The sequence below is a fragment of the Siniperca chuatsi genome, linkage group LG20, assembly GCF_020085105.1.
Source record: "Siniperca chuatsi isolate FFG_IHB_CAS linkage group LG20, ASM2008510v1, whole genome shotgun sequence".
Lineage (NCBI taxonomy): Eukaryota > Metazoa > Chordata > Actinopteri > Centrarchiformes > Sinipercidae > Siniperca > Siniperca chuatsi.
Window position 1 is genome coordinate 18,870,058 of NC_058061.1, and position 19,085 is coordinate 18,889,142.

Sequence of the window (19,085 nt, forward strand, 5' to 3'; positions counted from 1 at the left end):
TTTTTTTTTTTTTAAATGTTATCTTCAGCAAATAAATATAAATATAAAATAATAAATATCTGCTGTCTCTTGATTCACTCCAAGAAATAATCTGAAAAGGGAACATACAGAGGCTTTGACAGAAGGCTTTCAAGGGCTGTGAGCTGACAGCTGTTGAAATTTAAAAGCGTCATCTTCGCCTGGGTGTTACACCTATGACTCAGTTTGATATTATACAGAAAGGAGGGCAAGCCAGGGACAATGACAATGACGACATCTACTGGCTGTGTTGGAGAGCTGCAGTCATTAATTCAGTGCACGAGTACACACAGTAAACTTTTCAAATGGTGATTAATCATCGAATCATGCTGTTAGTAGCACTTGTAGGAAAGATACCTTTGGTGGGAGTCCAACTAATATACATACAGTCCAGTTGATGCATAAATAACAAAAATAAATAAATAAATGACAGAAGCTTGTTTTTTCCGTGAAATTAAACACTAAACCTGCCAGAGTCCCACTTGGATCACTGAACAGGAAAATGTGCCCAAGCATGGGTCACCAGACTGGATAGACATGTCAACGAAACAGAGAATATAATCAGATTACACAATAAACAAGCACTGTTATCTATCCAGTGCAGAGGTGTTGAATTATTGTGGGTAATCCTTACATGCAATACAAATGATTACCCACTCCACTGCAAACACCTCTATTATTGTCAAACCTTCAGAGAGTTTGAGCGGATATGAATTCGAGTTACGCGGCTACATTTGAGGAAAATGATCCCCTTGACTGCTTCCTTGATATTGGAACCACACATTAGGGTTTAACACGTGAACTTAGCACAGGTCTCACACTGAAGGGCTAAACCACGCTTCAGTCAGGAAGAGTACACGCTTTTTATCTGTTAACCACCTCTTCAGACTCTTTCTTGCGCTGCTGTACTTGACTGCCTCTGGGATCAGTAAAGTCTTATCTTAAATCCATAAAGGTACAGTAATTCAAAATAATCAAAACTGTGGCATTAGGTCATGTTTATGATAAAAAATAAATAAATAGAATAACGATAAGCAAAAACAGCTGATTGAGTTAATAAAAGTGAATTGTTTTCTGAAGATCTGGGAATGTTTCTCTTCAACTGATAATGGTAATGCCAAAAACACTGCTTTTTTTTCTGATTAAGCAGGGTGTACTGAATGAAAGGGAAATGGGACAGATTTAAAAGTGTTGCACAGTAGTCCTCCCAGTATTCTACCGTCACTGGAGATTAAGTGGACATTTGTATGCAGCATGCGGAAAGGCAACTTCATAATCAGCTTACAGTTATGCTACGAGAGAGCCTTCTTGTAGACAAAAGATCATCACTGTTCGGCACTGATGACAACGCCTTGGATTCACCTATGGAGTAATCTATCTAACACTGAAAGCACATAAAGAGGCCACAAAGGCAGTGCCTGTTTAATTTCCACTTGTACTGGACGATGCCAAATTTCAGTCCCCATTCTTATGGTCAGGGTCAGGATCTTGCGTTAGGGTAGTGAAGGAGCAGGCTGGTAGTGCTCCTTAATGGGCTCATCCACCTGCATGTCTGGCCTCTCCTTCACTCCATTCATTCGATCAAACTCTGCAGTAATCTCAGCCAGCGTCTTACCCTTAGTCTCTGGTAAGGTGAGCCCCAAAAACACAGCGGACACCAAACACACGGCCAAGAACGGAAGGAAGCAGAAGTTCCCCAGGCTGCTGACGATGAAGGGGAACAGCATTCCCACCAAGAACAGGTTGATCCACATAAGCGAGCCAGCGACCATGTACGCTGCCGGCCGAGCCGCCTGGTCAAAGATCTCAGCTGGTAAGATCCCCGTCACCCCTGCTGGGCCCAAACCGAAGCTGAGGATGTAGGCGAACACACATGCCATGCTGAGGTAGGGCATCCCAGCCACCCCACGGCTCTGGAGGGTGAGAGTTACAGTGAAGACTACAGACCAGCAAGACATGAGACTGTACCCTACCACGAGAAGGTACCTGCGGCCCACACGTTCAATCAGAAGATTGCTCAGTATAGAAGCAGTTAGCTCAGATGCCCCCGTGCCGATGGTGACGTACTGGATTTTCTCTGGAGGGATCCCTGCTTTGAGAAAGATGTAGGACGCATAGAAGTAGATGGAGTCATTGCCGCAGAGCATCATAGCACTACTGGCAGCCATGACTGTTCTGAGCTGGGATCGTAGGTCAGGATCCTTAAACAGGGAACAGGGTGTCTGGGCAGAAGCTGCAGATCCAGATTTTAAGGCTGTGGATTCTTGCTGCTGCTGCTCCTGAAGCATCTCCTCCATCTCCAAGACAGGAGCCTCCCCACCACGAAGCCTTCCAAGCGCCCGGACACATGCTTCCTGGTCTCCCCGGTCAATGAGAAGGTATCTGGGGCTTTCGGGGAACCAGGGTAAGGTAAGGAGCTGGATCAACCCCGGCAAAGCGTTACTAGCTAGTAAGTAGGGCCAAAGAGGCTCTGTGCCCAGCAGCCCAGTGAGTCCCACAACCTGACCCAAGAAGATCCCAAATGCAGTGAAAACAGCAGAAGAAAAAGCCACAGCACCTCGAAGGTGTTTGGGGGCGCTTTCCCCAAAGTACATAGGCTGGACGTTCATGCTGACTCCTGAGTTCACCCCCACCAGAAAGCGAGCAAAGATGATCATCTCAAATGATTTCGCCACCCTGCACGTTAGCACAATCACAGCACCAGCAAACAGGAAGGAATTGTTCAGAAGCAGCGAGTTCTTCCTACCAAAGCAGACTGCCAGAGGCCCTGCTAGCAGGGCTCCTAGCAAACCGCCCAGTGAGAAGGCTGACACGATAAGAGTCCACACTAGGGTCACCTGAGGGGTGTCCAAGCCGATCCCCCAGCGCTCCATGTAGGTATCATTAATGAAGCCCTGGATGTAGCTGGTAGGAGCGTTGATGATTGAGATGTTGTAGCCATACTGGAAGGTGCCTCCAATGGCAGCAGAGCATACAGTCAAAGCAAGGGTCAGGGCACTTCCTGAGGGTTTGCTGGTTTCTTCTGGCTCAGTATCGTCTGTGGAGTTCATTTGAAGCCCAGCTGTCCCAGAGGAAAAGCAAAGTGTGTGTCCTTCCCTCTGTGTCCTACAGCACTTAAATCCTTACTAAACACTACAGTTAGCTCTAGCTAGATTTAGCTAAAGAGATAACTTTCTCGTTTCATAAAATATGGCATATGTGTCTTTGGTCTTCTGTAACCACGCTAATGTCCTTGCTTTGAAAAGAAGGTAAAATGATATTATACTGTTAAAACCGTTTTCACTTCCGTATTAGTAATTTCCTTAGTTTAAACTGTCAGGCAAATGCCTGCCATTCATGAATTTTGCTTCATTGACCCAGCAGCCACAACAACCAAGCAAACTGCATCACATGGTCGTCCTAAGCCAACAGAAAAGTTCGAAAGGTAATATAATTGTACACTGCTACAGTGTCTCTGCGTTCAACTATTATCATTAAGCTTCTACCTAACTAGCCGAAATAGGAAAAATCACCCTGGCAGCCCTGGCTAAGGGAATAAGATGTCCAATTCTACCGCATGTCTCCGCCTGTGTACGCACAGGCAGATGATTGGTTTACGTCAAGCTAAAACATTACGTCATCTCTGTGCGACCATTATTGTCGCAAGTTGGAAAGATGTAAGTAAACGCTACCATTTTCATTAGCGTTTCTTAACTGAAAAATATCTATGTATGACCAATAAATAGCAACGCAATAACGTTGGAGTCGTAATAAGTACAGTATCTTGTTTTTAAACACGTATTTAAATATCAGCACAACACAATAAGCCAATATTAGCTCACTAGCTAATGCTAACAAGGGCAAGTGTGCGAGCTAACTAACGTTAATATTACTCTTTAAACGTATTTATGCCGCTCCAAATGGATCGACTGTAGTCACTCACATCATTTGTGTGTTGAGGAACCACTTGAATAAAATGTATAGCTGTATAGTCGAAATAAGTTATGACAGCAGTGTATTTTCAGTGCGAAGTGATTTTCGTTTCATCTCTCCTTTTTATTTTTAGTTATGGATTAGTTATTTTCAGTTTCAGTGGACACTGAAATGAGTCTTCTTCAGTGACAGTCTTCATACACGATCATTTAAAAAAATTAAACCCAAAAAATGTACATCTGACATTTTATTTATTGCTCACTTCATAAATGCTGGTATTTTTGCATTATCACTATCGCACACAGATACCTATGTATTTATATCTTAGATAGCAACATGCAAGTTTACCTAGTCAACAGTCAGTTTGGAAGTTTTGATGTTACTGTTTGCAAACAGCAGATACAATAGATAACTACACATCTATTTTTCCATGTTGTAAAAGTGTAAAAACTGTAAAAGTGTCGTCCAGTGCCTTAAATCCTGACTTTTAAATGCTTTCTTCTCCTCCAACAGGGCGCCTTCCCCAACAAAGAGGAAGGAGGATGACAAGAGTAAACAGCGAGGTAAGGAGAAGTCAGGAGCCTCGAAAGAAGGAGCTGACAAAGGCCGGGGCAGAGACAAGAACCGCACGCGACGCAATGCTTCCAGTGGGAGCAGCAGGTCAGAGGCCGCTCTCATAAAATAACACTACATGCTGTCATGTTCCAACTTCCTTGTTCCCTGTCCCCTGCATATCGATACATTTTTCATTGGATGAAAAGGAAATGTTAAGCAATTGCAACAATTGTTCTCTGTTTGTCAATATCCAGCTGCTCTGTACTGTGTTGTATGTTCTGACTTTGACATAGTCACAGGAGTGTTTATCCTTCTCATTTACTTTGGGTAGTGGAAGATAAACAGTTACAAGTTCACGCTACAAACTGGTTCAGCCTCTTCTTTCCATCCTAAAATCTGCTCTTGTTTAGGTCCAGCTCCAGCTCCAGCAGCAGCTCAGGCTCCAGCTCAGGCTCCTCCAGTGGCTCCAGCTCCTCTGCCTCCAGCCACTCGGGCTCATCGAGCTCCCGCTCCTCATCGTCCTCCTCCTCATCCTCCTCGCCGAGCCCCAGCCGCCAGCGCCACAACAACAGACGACGCTCACGCTCAAAGTACGGAAGTCACTGCGAAATTTTGTATTAAATTAAGCAAGCAGTGAATCTTATTTTTTATGTATAACTGAGGAATGTCTGAATCTCTTACACCGCACTCATGGAACACTAGTCCACTCATTCAGGACTAAAATATAAAAACTAAAATGCAAATGTCACTCTAGGTCAAAATCAGCAAAGAAGGATGACAGGGACAGACGACGTAGGAGCCCCACACCCAAACCCACCAAGGTCTACCTGGGCCGGCTGACTAGAAATGTCATCAAGGTGAATGTTTAACCACACTATATACCTCCACTTTTTTTTTTAAATTATTATTATGTTGGGATCACATATATTCAGGAACATCATAACATGTAAAGTATATTTAACATAATGAAAAGTAATAGACCAACTTCTCAGGCACAGCACAGAACTGTTTGCAGTTTTGCTAGGAGATTGTTTGTAGTGCAGATTTGACTAGAATATTTGAAAATGACAGTGCACCACCAGTAACTGACCAGTCCAGAATAAGATTATGACATTGTGTCAGAATACACTATGAGCAGTCTTTTATGCCCTCAAAGCCTGTTTTGTCTTGGCAGCCCAAAATCTTGCTCCGCATATCTTGAACAATGACGACTTGTTACAAAAAAACAATACCCGAAATTAAGGTAATACTTTGAATAAGATGCTTTCATTGCTTGCAGTAACCTCACTTCCCCATTATTTCCCCATTATAGTATTTGAATTTAGTGTATGAAATTGAAAAGGTTTGAAGTTTGGCTTTACACTGGAAATCTACCTGAAGCTGTTCTCATATGGTATAAATTCCCATTATACTAGTAGCTGAAATGTATTCCACTTACAGTAAAAAGAGACAGAATAAGGATCCCCCCTTCATATAAATGTGTCTAGATGTAGTGGTAAATTTCAAAATGCTCTCCGTTGTACCTTCTTGAAGGAACACATTCAGGAGATCTTCTCCACCTATGGTAAGATCAAGATGATTGACATGCCCATGAACCGCGTCCACCCTCACCTGTCCAAAGGCTACGCCTACGTGGAGTTTGAGACACCCGAGGAGGCAGAGAAGGCCCTGAAACACATGGACGGAGGTAAGAGGATGTGGAGGAACATGAACGTGGAACAGATTGCTTAACAGCCATATTGTGTTAGCGCGATTAATAAGATGGATGCATGATTGTATAATGCAATGTAGATGAGACTTGAGGCTGACAGACTGCTCAGTGATGAGCATGTTTGTGGCACTTATACTAATGTCTCAAATTAATGTACTCGTTTTTAATTATGTTACAATGCCAAACCTTATTCAATATCCTTGATTGCCTGGGCTTTTTTTTCTTTCAGGTCAGATCGACGGTCAGGAGATCACAGTCACAGCTGTGCTGACTCCCACAGTGCGCCCTCCCCCCCGCAGGCTGTCCCCTCCCCGCAGGATGCCTCCTCCACCACCAATGTGGCGACGTACTCCACCTCGAATGAGGAGAAGGTAAGCAGCATGTGACGAGTACCGGTGCTGGAAATGGTGCAGCAATGCTTGGTTTGGGAAACAAATAATGCAGATTATGCCTGATACTTTATTCTGCACTACAGTCTCTTACACATTTTCTATATTATAGATATATATATATATTTGAACGCCATAGCTATTTTTGTTTTTGTTTTTTACTCTTGATTTTCTGATCATTTTCTGTCTTTCACCGTCACTCTTTTTCTGCCTTTTTTTCTTACTCAATCTTGCTTTCGTTCTTTCTTTCTCTTCTAGGTCTCGGTCTCCACGGCGACGCTCTCCAGTACGTCGCAGGTCTCGATCGCCCGGCCGCCGCCGTCACCGGTCGCGCTCTAGTTCCAACTCCTCCCGCTAGTGATGAAGACGCCCCTCCCCCTCCCCAGTGGATCTGCTCCTCTGCTGTGTCCTTGTGATCATCAGTGTGACCAAACAAACGTGAAAGAAATATTAACACAGCACTTGAGTGATGAGAACATAGACACCAAAATCTTTACTGTATCCCTGAGTGAATTATTATGTTTTATGTTAACATTATAGCATGCACGATATTAAACAAGACAAGAGCATTATGTTAAAACTGAGGAAATGAGCTAAAGCAGCTCTAAAGCTAAATGGTAAGTTCTCCTAAACACTATGTGACTATAGCAGTTTTGTGGTGGAAACTGATTTAAAATCATAGCAAATGACTGTTTGTAACTAGCTAGAACTATTTTACATGTTGCCATAAGAAAGTGAAAGTAATGGAGACATTACTGTGTAGTGGATGAATATGAAGTTTCACAACCTTTCCTACTTTACTACACAATGCAGTTCTGAAACTTCCTACACCCACTTTCAATGAGGGGTAGAGGTTCTTTGTTGAGAATAATTAAGGTTATGACTTCAGGAAACTGGCAACCGAAAAACTGCTTTGGCACTGCTATTGGTCCACTCATGTTTAGGATGCATCTGTGTTTCATGTACACCCAGGCCATTTGGCTGCAACACTAATATGGAGTCGATATTTAATTCTTAAAAAATGTATTGCTCCAGAAGCCATGTAATAAACCCCATAGACAGTTGCCAAGTTTCAATCCTAATGTATGTAAACAAATTCCCAGATAATCAGCAAAGAATGAATGCACATATCCATCTGCTACTGTTGCGAATATCAGGAGTTGGTTCATCGAGATAAACAGCTAATTCTCTAGTCCGGTTCCATTAAACCATTGCAGAAGAAGAGGGCGCAACGAGCTGAGGCAATTAAAAGAGTAGCAGTTAAACGGCAAATAAACGAAAACACGATGTAGAAAACATGATAGAAATACATATTTATGTTTGTTTCATGTTCATTTGAGGAAGGCTATAGTCTCCTTATCGGTCCAGACAGATCGGATGTTTTCGTCTGCCACTATTTTAGTGGATGTTTAAGTCTCATTCTTAATGTACGTCATGATTAAGCCACTAAATCTGTTTCCGTTGGACTTTATCGCATTTTGCTTTTATCAATACGTCTCAGCCAAACGTAAAAACTTTTTTGCGATATTTTGACCTTTTTCAAAATTTGGGCGTTACATATGTTTTCATATGCGCAAATTGAACATGTGCATAAAAACAGGTGAATGGAAATGCACTTAAATGTGTTACAGTCACCTGCCATCATATATTTACGTCACGTTAGCATAGATCACATGATTGATTGTAGTGTCTGTGTTCTCATCACTGAACCAGTAAGTTGCCTAATGACTTTAAAATAATCCTACAGTTCAATATGGCAATCAATGTTCTCTGAAATCCATTTTTAGCGCTGTCCAGTGTAATCAGTTATTATTAATGAGTTACAGATTTTAAATGGTGCTACTGGTCATAATTTAGGTTTAAATCAGTACTGTGTTTTAAAACCATCTCTTCTGTAACCCTCCTCTTCATTTGTTACAGTAAATCAAATACACAGGCAGCTATACAAGTGAGTCACAATATCTGCAATACCAGTTAACAGTATGTGTCTGCTTCAACCGAAGTCTGAAAATGACAGTCATTATTACATTGTCTGTACATAGAGGTCAGAGGGTTATTACGAGAATTACTGATGTGTCAGGAATTTCTGTTCATCTTTTCCACCTGATTGTTATGTGTCACACTGTGATCATCTAATCCAGACAATTGTGGTTTTAGTTTTGCAAGCGGGAGTCCCCTTGTTCTCCTCAACGGTGGACTGATGCAACCTGCTCAACTTTGTGTGTGTGTGTTTTTTTGGTTTTTTTTTTGTTTTTTTTTCCACAAATCTTATTTTGTATAGCTGGCTGTGTGTGGTTCAACTTATGGCTTGACAATAAAGTTAATGGTTTGAACTGTAAAACACATTTTTGTCTGTCAGTGATTCAAATATATTACATTATTATTCAAGTATTAGGGAGGAACAACCAGTCACAGGGTGTCACATCTGGTGTTGCTCTTTCTGTAGAATGAGCACTGAGAGGGGGGGTGTCTCCTCATATTGGCTGCATTTGTACCAAAGATTTTTCCTCTGGGAAGTCAGAGCCTCCTCTGTGACTGACGAGTGTTGGAGCAGTTTGTGTTCAGAATCAGACACCAACATTTACTATCACCAGATCTCTACTGTGCAGAGGACACACTGTCGATCGCGGACCCAGGATGCATTTCTCCATTATCTTTGAAATGTCTGTTATGTGTGTAACCGTGCTGCTTTTCCTTCCTGTACAAGGTGAGTGTGGCTTTGAATACAAGTCTAAGTGACATGGCAAATACTGTATTACTGTGTTAAAGAACACATTGAATTCAAAACAAACTGCTGCAGTAAACACAGCTGATGGGAGTCTTAATCACTCCAAGTCTATTACTGTCTATGTGTTTTCCATTGTAGGGCAACTTCAGAATGCCACGCAGAAAACCCCGATGTTAATGCCAGTCGCTCCCTCCTGCTGTGTGAAAGTCTCAATGGCCCACATTGAGGAAACTGTCTGTAAATGCTTTGAACAGAAGGAGGACAGATTTGGTAATTGTAAAGTACACGCATACATGTAAGTAAAAGCTCACACACAAGCTTCATTTTCTGTCTGCGTTCGTGTTGTGGTGTGTCAGATAGTGGCCACTGCAAAGCTAATCAGGAGCAGACAAACCAGCAATAATGTGGAGAAAGCAGCCGTCTGGACCTTTGGCACAAACCAAATAAAACATCTGTATTATCCAGTAACTTATTACATTCAGTTTCAATTTTATTTATATAGTGCCAGTTTATAACAGAAGTTATCTCATTGCACTTTTCCTGTACTCTTTATAATATTATTTACAGAGACCCAGCAAGAGCAAGCACCGTGGCGACAGTGGCAAGGGCAAACTTCCAGCACCTCTGATGCTCATGTTATATCTCATTTGTTTAAACCATACAAAAATCAAAATGGAAAAACACCAAGTCGAGGTGTTTACGGGGAGTTACGCGCTGTAACAATTTCTTGACGAACGACACCAGAGCATCGACATCCCAAAGTTTTGTCGTCACCGTGTTGTTCTTCAACAATTGTGACACTGCCTAACTTCCCCTAAAATCGCAAAATGTTGTTTCTATTTCTGTTAATGTACATGTTTCCCAAAATGTCCTACCATTCTTTTAATGCTACTGTAGCTGTTTTTACAGCTTAGGGCACATTAGTTATATATGAAAAAAAAAAAAAAAGTTTTTTTGTTTTTAAATTTTTGGTCTCTTATCTGTCTTTTCCACCCTATAGTTTTATCACTGAGAGTGACAAACAGTTTTGTGTGGACCCAACTGCCAGCTGGCTCCCTGAAAGACTCCGGAAGTTAGAGAAAGTAAGTCTAGAGAACACGCTCTTACACTGAAATTTAAAGCTGAAAGAAACGTATCAAGGGAATCTTGCTTGTGATGTTTTTTGTGGTTTTATATTCATGTTTTCTCTGCCCAAGGACAATACTTTTAATGATAATAACATATTATGAGGTGCGGTTAAAGAGAACATACCCAACCTCCCAACTAGGAACTCTGAATTTTTGAAAGTTTTATTTTGCAGATTAAATGGAGGACATTTAAATTCCTGTTTCTCTCCACAGAAAGGAATAATTTGCAAAATCCTGTGAAAGTCCTTCAACAGCCAAGATGACGATGATGCCTCATGACATCCTCTGCAGAAATCTTTACACTGACACTGTTTTCTTTTCATTCTTTCTTTCTAATAATTTAAATCAAATTATCAATTTTCTCTGTTTGTGCACATTTAAAGATGTTAGTAATGTCTTTGTAAGAATCTGTATTGTCTTCTAACCTAATAAAGATAGTTTTGAACATTGTTGTCTTGGTGCCGTTGGTGCATGATATACTGTATTTACAGTTTGTATCAGAGGACATGGAGCCTTGAAAATCTGCAAAGAAAAATACTTCCAGTTTTTGAGTGACATCTGAGCGTTGAGAGACAGCCAATTCAATAAACTACCACGTTGCATCCTTTTCACAATGTCCATATTTGCTTTTTATTAGCAGCGTGGCTCTAGAGATGGCAATGTCGGTCAGGCCACCATTTTGGTCCAGACAGCAATATCTCAACAACTATGGGATGGACTGCCATGAAATGTTGTACATACATTTAAGATCCCCAGGAGAGGACGACTACTGAGTTTGGTAAAGCTATGGCTTTTCCTCTAGCCCCATCATGAGGTTGTCATTTTTGTTTTTTAGTGAAATATCAACATCAATACAATATATTGGATGGATTGCCATTAAATTTGCTATAGATATTCATGGTCCGCAGAGGATGAATCCTAATGACTTGGGTGCTCCCCTGACTTTTCCTTCAGAGCCGCCATGAGTTTTACATTTGTGGGTTTGAGTGAAATGTCTCAACCACTATTGGACGGATTGCCATGAAATTTGTCCACACGTTCATGCCCCCCCCCACAGGATGAATTGTAATTACTTTTTTGGATCCTTATCTTTACATCCAGCGCCATCATCAGGTCAAAATTTCAATTTGTCTAAAGCTTTACTTTACTACAAATACCGCAAAACTAATAACATTCCCATCAGCCTCAGCTGTACTTTGTGTTTAGTGTTAATTAGCAAATGTTAGCACGCTAACACTCTAAACTGAGGTGTTAAACATGGTAAACATTATACCTGCTAAACATCAGCATGTAAACATTGTCACTTTGAGCATCTTAGCATTCTGACATTAGCATTCAGCTTAAAGCCCCGCTGTGCCTAAGTACAGGTGTACTTGGCCGTTGGACTTTTGGAAGAGTGTGATGCGAAGACGTGTCTGTGTGAGTTGAAAATATTTCAGCTTGTGCTTATCCTGGGCTTTACGAATCTGCTTCATAAATGTAGAGAGATGTGAGGAAAAAAGAAGAGAGACTGGAGGGAAATATAAGTACAAACCTGACCTTCTGGTGAGCTGAAATAGAGTTAATGTCTATCGCTTGGGGCAAATAAACACGGCCCAGTGGTCAAATTCACGCAAATAAACACAAGGTGAAACTTTGCTTCAGTTTCTGTCTGAACACACTAGTGCATGGGGATGTACTGGGGTAGTCAAAAATGCAAACATATCATGAAAACTGATTTGAACTTTGAAGTAATTCATCACCGCTGTTCCTCCTGCAATGCAACACTTTTCAATCACTTTCCAGAGTTGGGTTCTGAAAAACTTTGATCCACTAAACCAAAACGTTTCTGCCTCCACTTGACGGATATTTTCCCTCATGCAGTCTCAGTAATGTAACTAATGTTAGTCTGTGTGTTTGTGCTGCATTTTAGGGCATCCTCAGTGTCCCAGGCTGACGCCCAGCGGTCCAGGGCCTATCATTCCCCCTGCTGTATGACAGCCTTAAAGGCCCACACTGAAGAACCCATTGTTTCCTGCTTTGAACAGAATGAAACCACATTTCCACATTGTAAAATACAATTGTGTAAGGAAAAGTATTAACTTCAGTGGTGGAATGTGACTAAGTACATTTACTCAAGCAAGTTACTGTACTTAAGTACATTTTTGAGGTACTTGTACTTTACATGAGTATTTCCATTTTATGCTTCTTTATACTTCTACTCCCATACATTTTGAAGCCAATATTGTACTTTTTACTGCGCTACATTTATTTGACATTAGTTCCTAGTTACCTTGCATATTCAGATTCAGATTATGGATTAAGCTACCCAGCAGTATATAAAGTAGTTGAAATTAGCCCCACCTTTACCAGCTACAACACTGGTGACATTTGCACATTAATGCATCACTAATTACAATCCAGTGAAAAGGGCCATTCTGCATAATGAGTATTTTACTTTTTGTACTTTAAGTATATTTTGATGCTAATATTTTTGTACTTTTACTTAAGTAAGACTTTGAATGCAGGACTTTCACTTGTAACCGTGTATTTTTTACACTGCGGTATTTCTACTTTTACTTAAGTACAAGATCTGAGTACTTCTTCCACTACCGATTAACTCTAACACAAGCCTCATTCTTTGTCTGTGTTCGGGGTGTGGCGTGTCAGACAACGTGTCATGCAAAGCTAATCATGAGCAGACAAACCAGGAATAACGTGAAGGAGAGAGAGCTTCGGCACAAACACTGCAGCAACTGTTATTTAAACAGATTAAAGAGAAGTTGGTTTCTTTTAACATTAACTATGAATATGAAGCAGTTTATAGCTGCCTAAACTTTTTAGGTTAAGTAGCATAAACTTAAAGCTGCATTTTACATTAACAATCGATCAAATCATTGTGATGAACTCATGTTTTGAGAGAGAATTATCACCTCGCTGTACAGTTCCCCTCAGCTCTGCAGAGCTTTATAGCTTCTTTTAGCTCATTGTTTTGGTTTTCTGGCCCGTAACTTAACTGTTTTGGTTTAGTCTCAGCGCTCTCATCAACCTTGTTTCCAGCCGCAGCTGCTGTTTTCAGAGAAAACAGCAGATAAACTCACAGTACATTACCTGCCCAAACAGCACACAGACAACATAGCTGAGCATTCAGCAGCTAAAGAGTGCAATATTTTCCTCCGGAGTGTGAGACCAAAACAGAGCTAAAAGGAGAGTGAATGAGGGATCCAGAAACACAACTCAAAATGAATGCTAAATGAAATGTCTGCTGGATGTGTAAATAGGCACCTGTTTGCTAACATATTCACCACAACAACGTTACAATAATGATCTAACAATTTTGTGTTTACAGCTTGTTCCGCAGCCTTGAATGGGGAAATGTGAATTCCTTTGACGTGGGACCTTTAATTTTCCACAGATGAACCTAACTTGTTTTTCTCCACAGAGGGATTTGTGGGATGAGGGATTTACCGCCTCTGAGAGCCAAAATGAAGATGAAGATGATGCATCATGATCCTCCAAGCCGAAATCCTCACATTTACACATGGTTTTTGCTTTAAAATTCTTACTTTACAACTCAGATTTTTAATTTTCAACTAAATTGTCTGTTTACTTTGTTTTTAATACATATACAATATTAACAATATTAACTATGTCTTTGTAGGACTCTTTAAACTAAAATAAGAATTTTGACCAAGTCTTACATATGCAGTCTTGGTGCCATTGGTACATAGACATACATTTACACAAACCTTGCAAATCTGCGCAGGATTTTCACATGAAGAAAAATATAATAAAGCCTTAATGATTAGAAAAATAAATGTCTAGACCCTTAATTTACTAGCAGTTTTAACATTTTCAAAGTCTTTTTTGCTGTATCATGCCTTGAAGCATAGGTCTGGTGATATTCTATATTTTTCTTATGATGAGTAAATCCCATGAAAAGACCTAAACCAACAGTGAATTGATCCTACTAACAAGTATTTTCTGTGCAGCCAAAACCTGAAATGGCATACGCCTCTGTGCTGTAGAGCTCTGACGTTACTGTTTAAATTATTTAAAACACGTAAGTGAGACACACCGTTGCACTGGGTGCCATGTTCCTTCATTACATTACAACACAGGCATTGTGGTTTATTTTGAGTCCACACACACACACAGTCCTGAGACCTTGGACCTTTCAAGTCATTGGAAGATCCTGTGTGGTGTCCTGGAGTTATTTATATGATAGGCGGGTTAGTAAACGCCTCCGAGTTCAAGATGAGTCATCAAAAATATTGTAACGTTTTACGACAAGAAAATGTAATTTTCATTTCACTGTCTTTGATGAACAAAATAATAAAAGTGAAATGCAATACCAATAATTGGCCAGCAGATGTCGCCATTTGACTATAAACTGCTTTGAAATAATGAACACATTTGCAACACAACTGCTTCATAGTGATTCAGTGTTTCAGGTCGCTGTTCCTCAGGAGCTAGAGCCCTACTGCATCTACTCTCTCAATCCTTCAAAATAAGAAAAGCAAATGCATGCTTAGTGTTGAGCTTCCAGCAGCTGAGAACAATAAATCAATCTAAAGTCAATTTACACACGCCATTTACTTTAATAAAAAAGATTTATTGACGTGCCAAAACAGCATCTCCATATATTATACATTTTATGTTATGTACACGAAGGGTTGATAAATTAGTTTGTACTCTGTAACCTCAAACTAAGGCCACAATGCAAACCATAATGTCCTCTTGCAGGCCCGCATTCTGAAAGTCCTTGAGGCCATTCTCCTCAGCTTCACACTCACATATGCTTCTGGGGGACTTGTGTTGTCAGGGTTTAGTTTCTCTGTCTGCCTGGCTGGGAGGAGGATCCATCAGGTCCTTGAATCCCAGTTTCTCCAGAGGCTCCTTGGCCATCAGCTGACTGGAAAACACAAGATAACGAGGAAATGATCCAGCAGCGCTGATGAAAAATGACAATTCTTGTTTAAAAGTACATCTACAGGTCACCAGATGTAAGGATCATGAGAAGTGTAGGCTGAGTTTTTAAATCACGTTTCTTACTGGTCCATGCGGCACTCCAGGTAGCCTTTGGACTGCAGTCGGCACTTGGAGTTGTCGAAGCTGTTGTCTCTTAGGCATTTCATAAACGTCTCCTTGAAGGCTTTACACTCTCCTGAAATTATAATAAGGCAAAACCAGCCACAGAGGTTTATGCTCAGATCTGTCACAGCTTGTCATATATTTGAAAATGTCCAATGTATTTGTTACTATTGCAATGGTCATTGATTATTCCCTACGTGTATATGATACTAATTTGTTCTATTATTGGTATTATCTTGGTTGTAACCACACAAGACGAAGACACACCCGAGTCAGTCTGACCCACTTCGAGCTCCTAATATTGTGCTTTACTTAATGTAATAACAGGAGCAGTGTTGGGAGTCCTTTGGGAGATGCAATTGACAGTTGTAGTTTGTTGGACTATGTGTGACTTCACACAGGTTGTCAAGTTAGGAAACAGTAGCATGTCGAGTCACAGAGCTGAGCATCCGTTTTTCCAAACAATAAAAACACGTCCTGCTGTTCTGGTATTTCCAGAATCCTCAAACACTCTTCGAACCATCTGGATGAAAAATATATATTCTGTCTGCTGCATGATACAAAAGATTTCTGACGTGTTTCCTGTCAAGGTTTGTCTCCCTGCATCGAACACACATTATTTTGCACGAACATATAAAAGTATAAAATACCACCAATTCGAACGGACTGAACCAATAAGAAATCGCGTTAATTTCTCTAGATGTAGCGAGCTACAGGAAGTCGAGAGGGTCAGTTTTTATCGCTCAGTGTCCTTAGTTGTCCTGTATTCTCTCGTCGAAGAACAGCGGGATGTTTCCAGAGACAGCAGACTGCAGTGTCTGCCCCTGCTTCAACTCACAAAGTTAAAAAAATAAATAACTCGAACATATAAATGTCGCGAAACATACAGGCGGTGTGTCGTGAGCTCAGAATGCGTGTAAACTACAGTGTTATTCCACCGTGTGTGTGTTATCTTACCGAAATGATCCAGAGGGAACGAGCCTTTGTCAGGAGGCCGGGGTTTAAAAGTCTTCGACCCGAAGTTCATAGCAGTGGACATGTTTGTCTCAGGTTAAAGGGCCTGTTTTAAAAAATCTGGGACTCCTCTGTGCAATACGAAAACAACAGCAACAGCCACCGTGGTGACCCTGCTGTCGCGTAAATATGACGTTTTTGTTTCGCGAACAGACATTAGTAGTCGATTGAATCGCATTGATGATCGATGGGATTAGCGATTAAATCCCAATAATTTTACAAAGAAACCACAAATCGCCATCAAAAATGCATCGCAACAGTTCAGTCGGGTTTCATTTTGTTCTTTATATATGCACAATATAACCTAATATAATACTATATAATATAATACTCTGGGAATATCATATTATGAAAATGCTTACTGTGAAATGCAACCCTATAGTTGAAAAGCACAAAATAAAAGTAGTAATGCAGGAAAATAACAAAAACAACAACATACAAGAACAATATTACACTACTGATATGTTTTGGTCCAGGCTACGGCCTACAAATTAACACCACTTAGAAGTTTTAGCACGATGCGCAATTAAATGTGTTCTGGTTGTCCACCGCTGGATGTCTCACTTTCATAAAATATATGGAGGGGAGAGAAGACAGCGAGGGTGGAGGAGGAGGAGGTGGTGATGGTAACATATAGGCTTGATTGTTATGCAGTGAGACTCGGTAACAGAGCTATCAGAGAGAGAGAGAGAGGGAGGGAGAGAGAGAGGGAGATAGAGAGGGAGAGAGAGAGAGAGAGAGAGAGAGAGAGAGAGAGGTTTCCTCTAGCATCGGCTCGGACCGTCCAGTCTCTCTTCTCCACTTCAGATTGGAGGTGACAGGTGACCGGGCAGTCCGTCTGCGTGTCTGTCGGATGTTCTTGGGCAGGCTTCTTCCCACCGCGGCGAGGCTGGACGGATAAACTCACCATGGCGCTAGAACCGGAGGGGAACAACCGGCTCCTGCAAGACGTGCTGGCGAGACCGGGCAACGAAACGTGCGCGGACTGCGGCAATCCAGGTAAGCCGGGTTTCTGGTGCAGGCAGTGCATGTAGTCTACCGTAAACTGCTGTGCACGAGGTGGGGAAACGAGCCAAGGGGTGCTTCAAAACCCAACAAGTCTGAGTGAATTGGGTCCAGATGGCAAAGGCCTGGCAGGACACATGCACCTGAATACACCCTTTTTTGCAGGTAGGCTATAATAAGGCCTAACAGACTGTACTCTGGACTTTGTCTGAGCCATAAACACATAAAACACTCCTGTGTGTGGCTGTCATGGTGTGTGAGGGTGTAAAGACATGTCAACTGTCCCCTCCATAGCTATTACTGTTGTTACTGATGTGTGTGTGTGTGTGTGTGTGTGTGCTGGTGTGGTGTCCTCATGTTCTCCACTGTCAGCAACCTCCACACAGCTTGCTCAGTAATTACTGGTGTGTGCGTTTTTTTTTTGCCTCACATGTTTGTTTCTCCATTTAGGCGGCACTCGTTTCACCTGTTATTCTCTATGAAGCAGCCTCATCCCTTTCTTCATCTCTCCATCCTCTCCCTCTCCATCCTCTCCCCATGCATTCCCCCTTTAAGCCGCTCTCTTCCTCCTCCCCCTCCTTTCCTCTCACTGAAATGGCAGCAAACCAGTGAGTGGCCACAGAGGCTCCAGTACGGGCTGTACGCCCAGTGTTTGGAGGCCAGCCCGCTCAGGATGCCTGTTCCTTGGCCCTGGATACGGCTCCTCTGAGGACTGGCTGTAGTGGAGCAGCTTTTGGAGCCAGAGAGGCGCTCTTGCAAATTTAGATAGCTTTGTCTGAGCGGTGGACACTTGAAGAGGGCTTTCATTTTGACCAGAGGGTGTTATCTTGCAGTGATATAAGCAGAGAAATGGCTCTCGTTGGGGTTGGTGTTGTATGTGTGTGTTGACTTTAAAGTATCTGAAATTCTTATGTGGCCTTTTGCATTTCAGTACCACCAACTTACATAACGCCACCCAGCCTATAGCTAGCTCATAAAAGCTTGTACGTAATCTGGTGTAAACGCTCTGTCTAAAGCATGGTTTTATCTGCTGATTTTCAGCCATGCATAGCTCTAGCGACGGCGATGTCAGTCTGTCGGTCAGTCTGTCCGCCACTTTGGTCCAGGCTGAAATATCTCAACAGCTACTGGATGGATTGCCATGAAATCTGTTAAAGACGTTCATGATTCCCGCTGACTTTGGTGATCCCCTCACTTTTCCTCTAGGGCCACGTGTAGGTTAATGTTTTTACCTATCCTGTGAAATATCTCAACGTCTACATCATGGCTTGGCACAAAATATTGACATTCATGGTTCCCAGAGGATGAATCCTAATGACTGACGAGTGAAGTGTCTCCACAACAATTGGATGGATTGCTATGAACTTTGGTACAGATATTCATCTTCCCGACAGGATGAATTGTAATCCCTTCATGTTTGCTCTACTGCATCATCAGGTCAAAAAAAAAAAAAAAATACCTGCAAACCTAATTACATTCCCATCAGCCTCAGCTGTACTTTGTTTTTAGTGCTAATTAGCCACTACTGTGCAAGTACAGCCTCACAGGCATGC

General features: G+C 41.6%; 5 protein-coding genes and 1 long non-coding RNA gene across 8 annotated transcripts in view; 4 read left to right on the forward strand and 2 right to left on the reverse strand.

The window, feature by feature from the left end:
• Positions 1-591: 591 nt before the first annotated feature.
• Positions 592-3,563, reverse strand: LOC122867385 (solute carrier family 2, facilitated glucose transporter member 11-like). The gene is given in 2 exon segments (XM_044178109.1): positions 592-1,532; positions 1,535-3,563. Coding segments are annotated over 2 exon segments (1,593 nt in total). The 5' UTR covers positions 3,069-3,563; the 3' UTR covers positions 592-1,473.
• LOC122867388 (RNA-binding protein with serine-rich domain 1-B-like) lies at positions 2,872-8,926 on the forward strand. Of its 2 annotated transcripts, none has more exons than XM_044178115.1 (7): positions 2,872-2,891; positions 4,444-4,590; positions 4,896-5,075; positions 5,240-5,342; positions 6,019-6,172; positions 6,426-6,567; positions 6,844-8,926. In XM_044178115.1, coding segments are annotated over exons 1-7 (828 nt in total). In that variant the 5' UTR covers positions 2,872-2,889; the 3' UTR covers positions 6,944-8,926. The 2 variants fall into 2 exon arrangements, with proteins under 2 accessions (XP_044034050.1, XP_044034048.1); XM_044178113.1 differs by lacking the exon at positions 2,872-2,891 and adding an exon at positions 3,560-3,674.
• A 98-nt stretch (positions 8,927-9,024) lies between these two features.
• Positions 9,025-11,205, forward strand: LOC122867390 (C-C motif chemokine 4-like). Its single transcript, XM_044178117.1, has 4 exons — positions 9,025-9,292; positions 9,452-9,608; positions 10,314-10,395; positions 10,654-11,205. The coding sequence occupies exons 1-4, from the start codon at positions 9,223-9,225 to the stop codon at positions 10,678-10,680; spliced, it is 336 nt and encodes a 111-aa protein (XP_044034052.1). The 5' UTR covers positions 9,025-9,222; the 3' UTR covers positions 10,681-11,205.
• A 462-nt stretch (positions 11,206-11,667) lies between these two features.
• Positions 11,668-14,875, forward strand: LOC122867391. Of its 2 annotated transcripts, none has more exons than XR_006375909.1 (3): positions 11,668-11,985; positions 12,353-12,504; positions 13,862-14,875. It is a non-coding gene; the product is annotated as an uncharacterized LOC122867391 (long non-coding RNA). The 2 variants fall into 2 exon arrangements; XR_006375908.1 differs by having other exon boundaries at positions 11,675-11,859.
• A 138-nt stretch (positions 14,876-15,013) lies between these two features.
• Positions 15,014-16,672, reverse strand: LOC122867389 (cytochrome c oxidase assembly protein COX19). The gene is made up of 3 exons (XM_044178116.1): positions 16,471-16,672; positions 15,475-15,586; positions 15,014-15,334 (listed from the first exon to the last, which is right to left on the reverse strand). The coding sequence occupies exons 1-3, from the start codon at positions 16,550-16,552 to the stop codon at positions 15,241-15,243; spliced, it is 288 nt and encodes a 95-aa protein (XP_044034051.1). The 5' UTR covers positions 16,553-16,672; the 3' UTR covers positions 15,014-15,240.
• Positions 16,673-16,874: 202 nt separating this feature from the next.
• Positions 16,875-19,085, forward strand: part of LOC122867387 (arf-GAP with dual PH domain-containing protein 1-like) — a 47,573-nt gene continuing 45,362 nt past the window's right edge. Inside the window, exon 1 of the mRNA XM_044178110.1 lies at positions 16,875-17,526. Coding sequence (XP_044034045.1) covers positions 17,436-17,526 — 91 coding nt within the window. The 5' untranslated portion in view covers positions 16,875-17,435. The remainder of the gene's footprint in view (positions 17,527-19,085) is intronic.

Bases quoted from the DNA above. Each gene is read 5' to 3' on its own strand.
- LOC122867388 (XM_044178115.1), top strand. The intron at 5,343-6,018 runs GTGAATGTTTAA...ACCTTCTTGAAG, and splicing joins TGACTAGAAATGTCATCAAG to GAACACATTCAGGAGATCTT. The intron at 6,173-6,425 runs GTAAGAGGATGT...TTTTTCTTTCAG, and splicing joins CCTGAAACACATGGACGGAG to GTCAGATCGACGGTCAGGAG.
- LOC122867390 (XM_044178117.1), top strand. From the start codon at position 9,223: ATGCATTTCTCCATTATCTTTGAAATGTCTGTTATGTGTGTAACCGTG. The intron at 9,293-9,451 runs GTGAGTGTGGCT...TTTCCATTGTAG, and splicing joins GCTTTTCCTTCCTGTACAAG to GGCAACTTCAGAATGCCACG. The intron at 10,396-10,653 runs GTAAGTCTAGAG...TTCTCTCCACAG, and splicing joins GACTCCGGAAGTTAGAGAAA to AAAGGAATAATTTGCAAAAT.
- LOC122867389 (XM_044178116.1), bottom strand. From the start codon at position 16,552: ATGTCCACTGCTATGAACTTCGGGTCGAAGACTTTTAAACCCCGGCCT. The intron at 15,587-16,470 runs GTAAGATAACAC...TTATAATTTCAG, and splicing joins GTTCCCTCTGGATCATTTCG to GAGAGTGTAAAGCCTTCAAG. The intron at 15,335-15,474 runs GTAAGAAACGTG...TGTGTTTTCCAG, and splicing joins CTGGAGTGCCGCATGGACCA to TCAGCTGATGGCCAAGGAGC.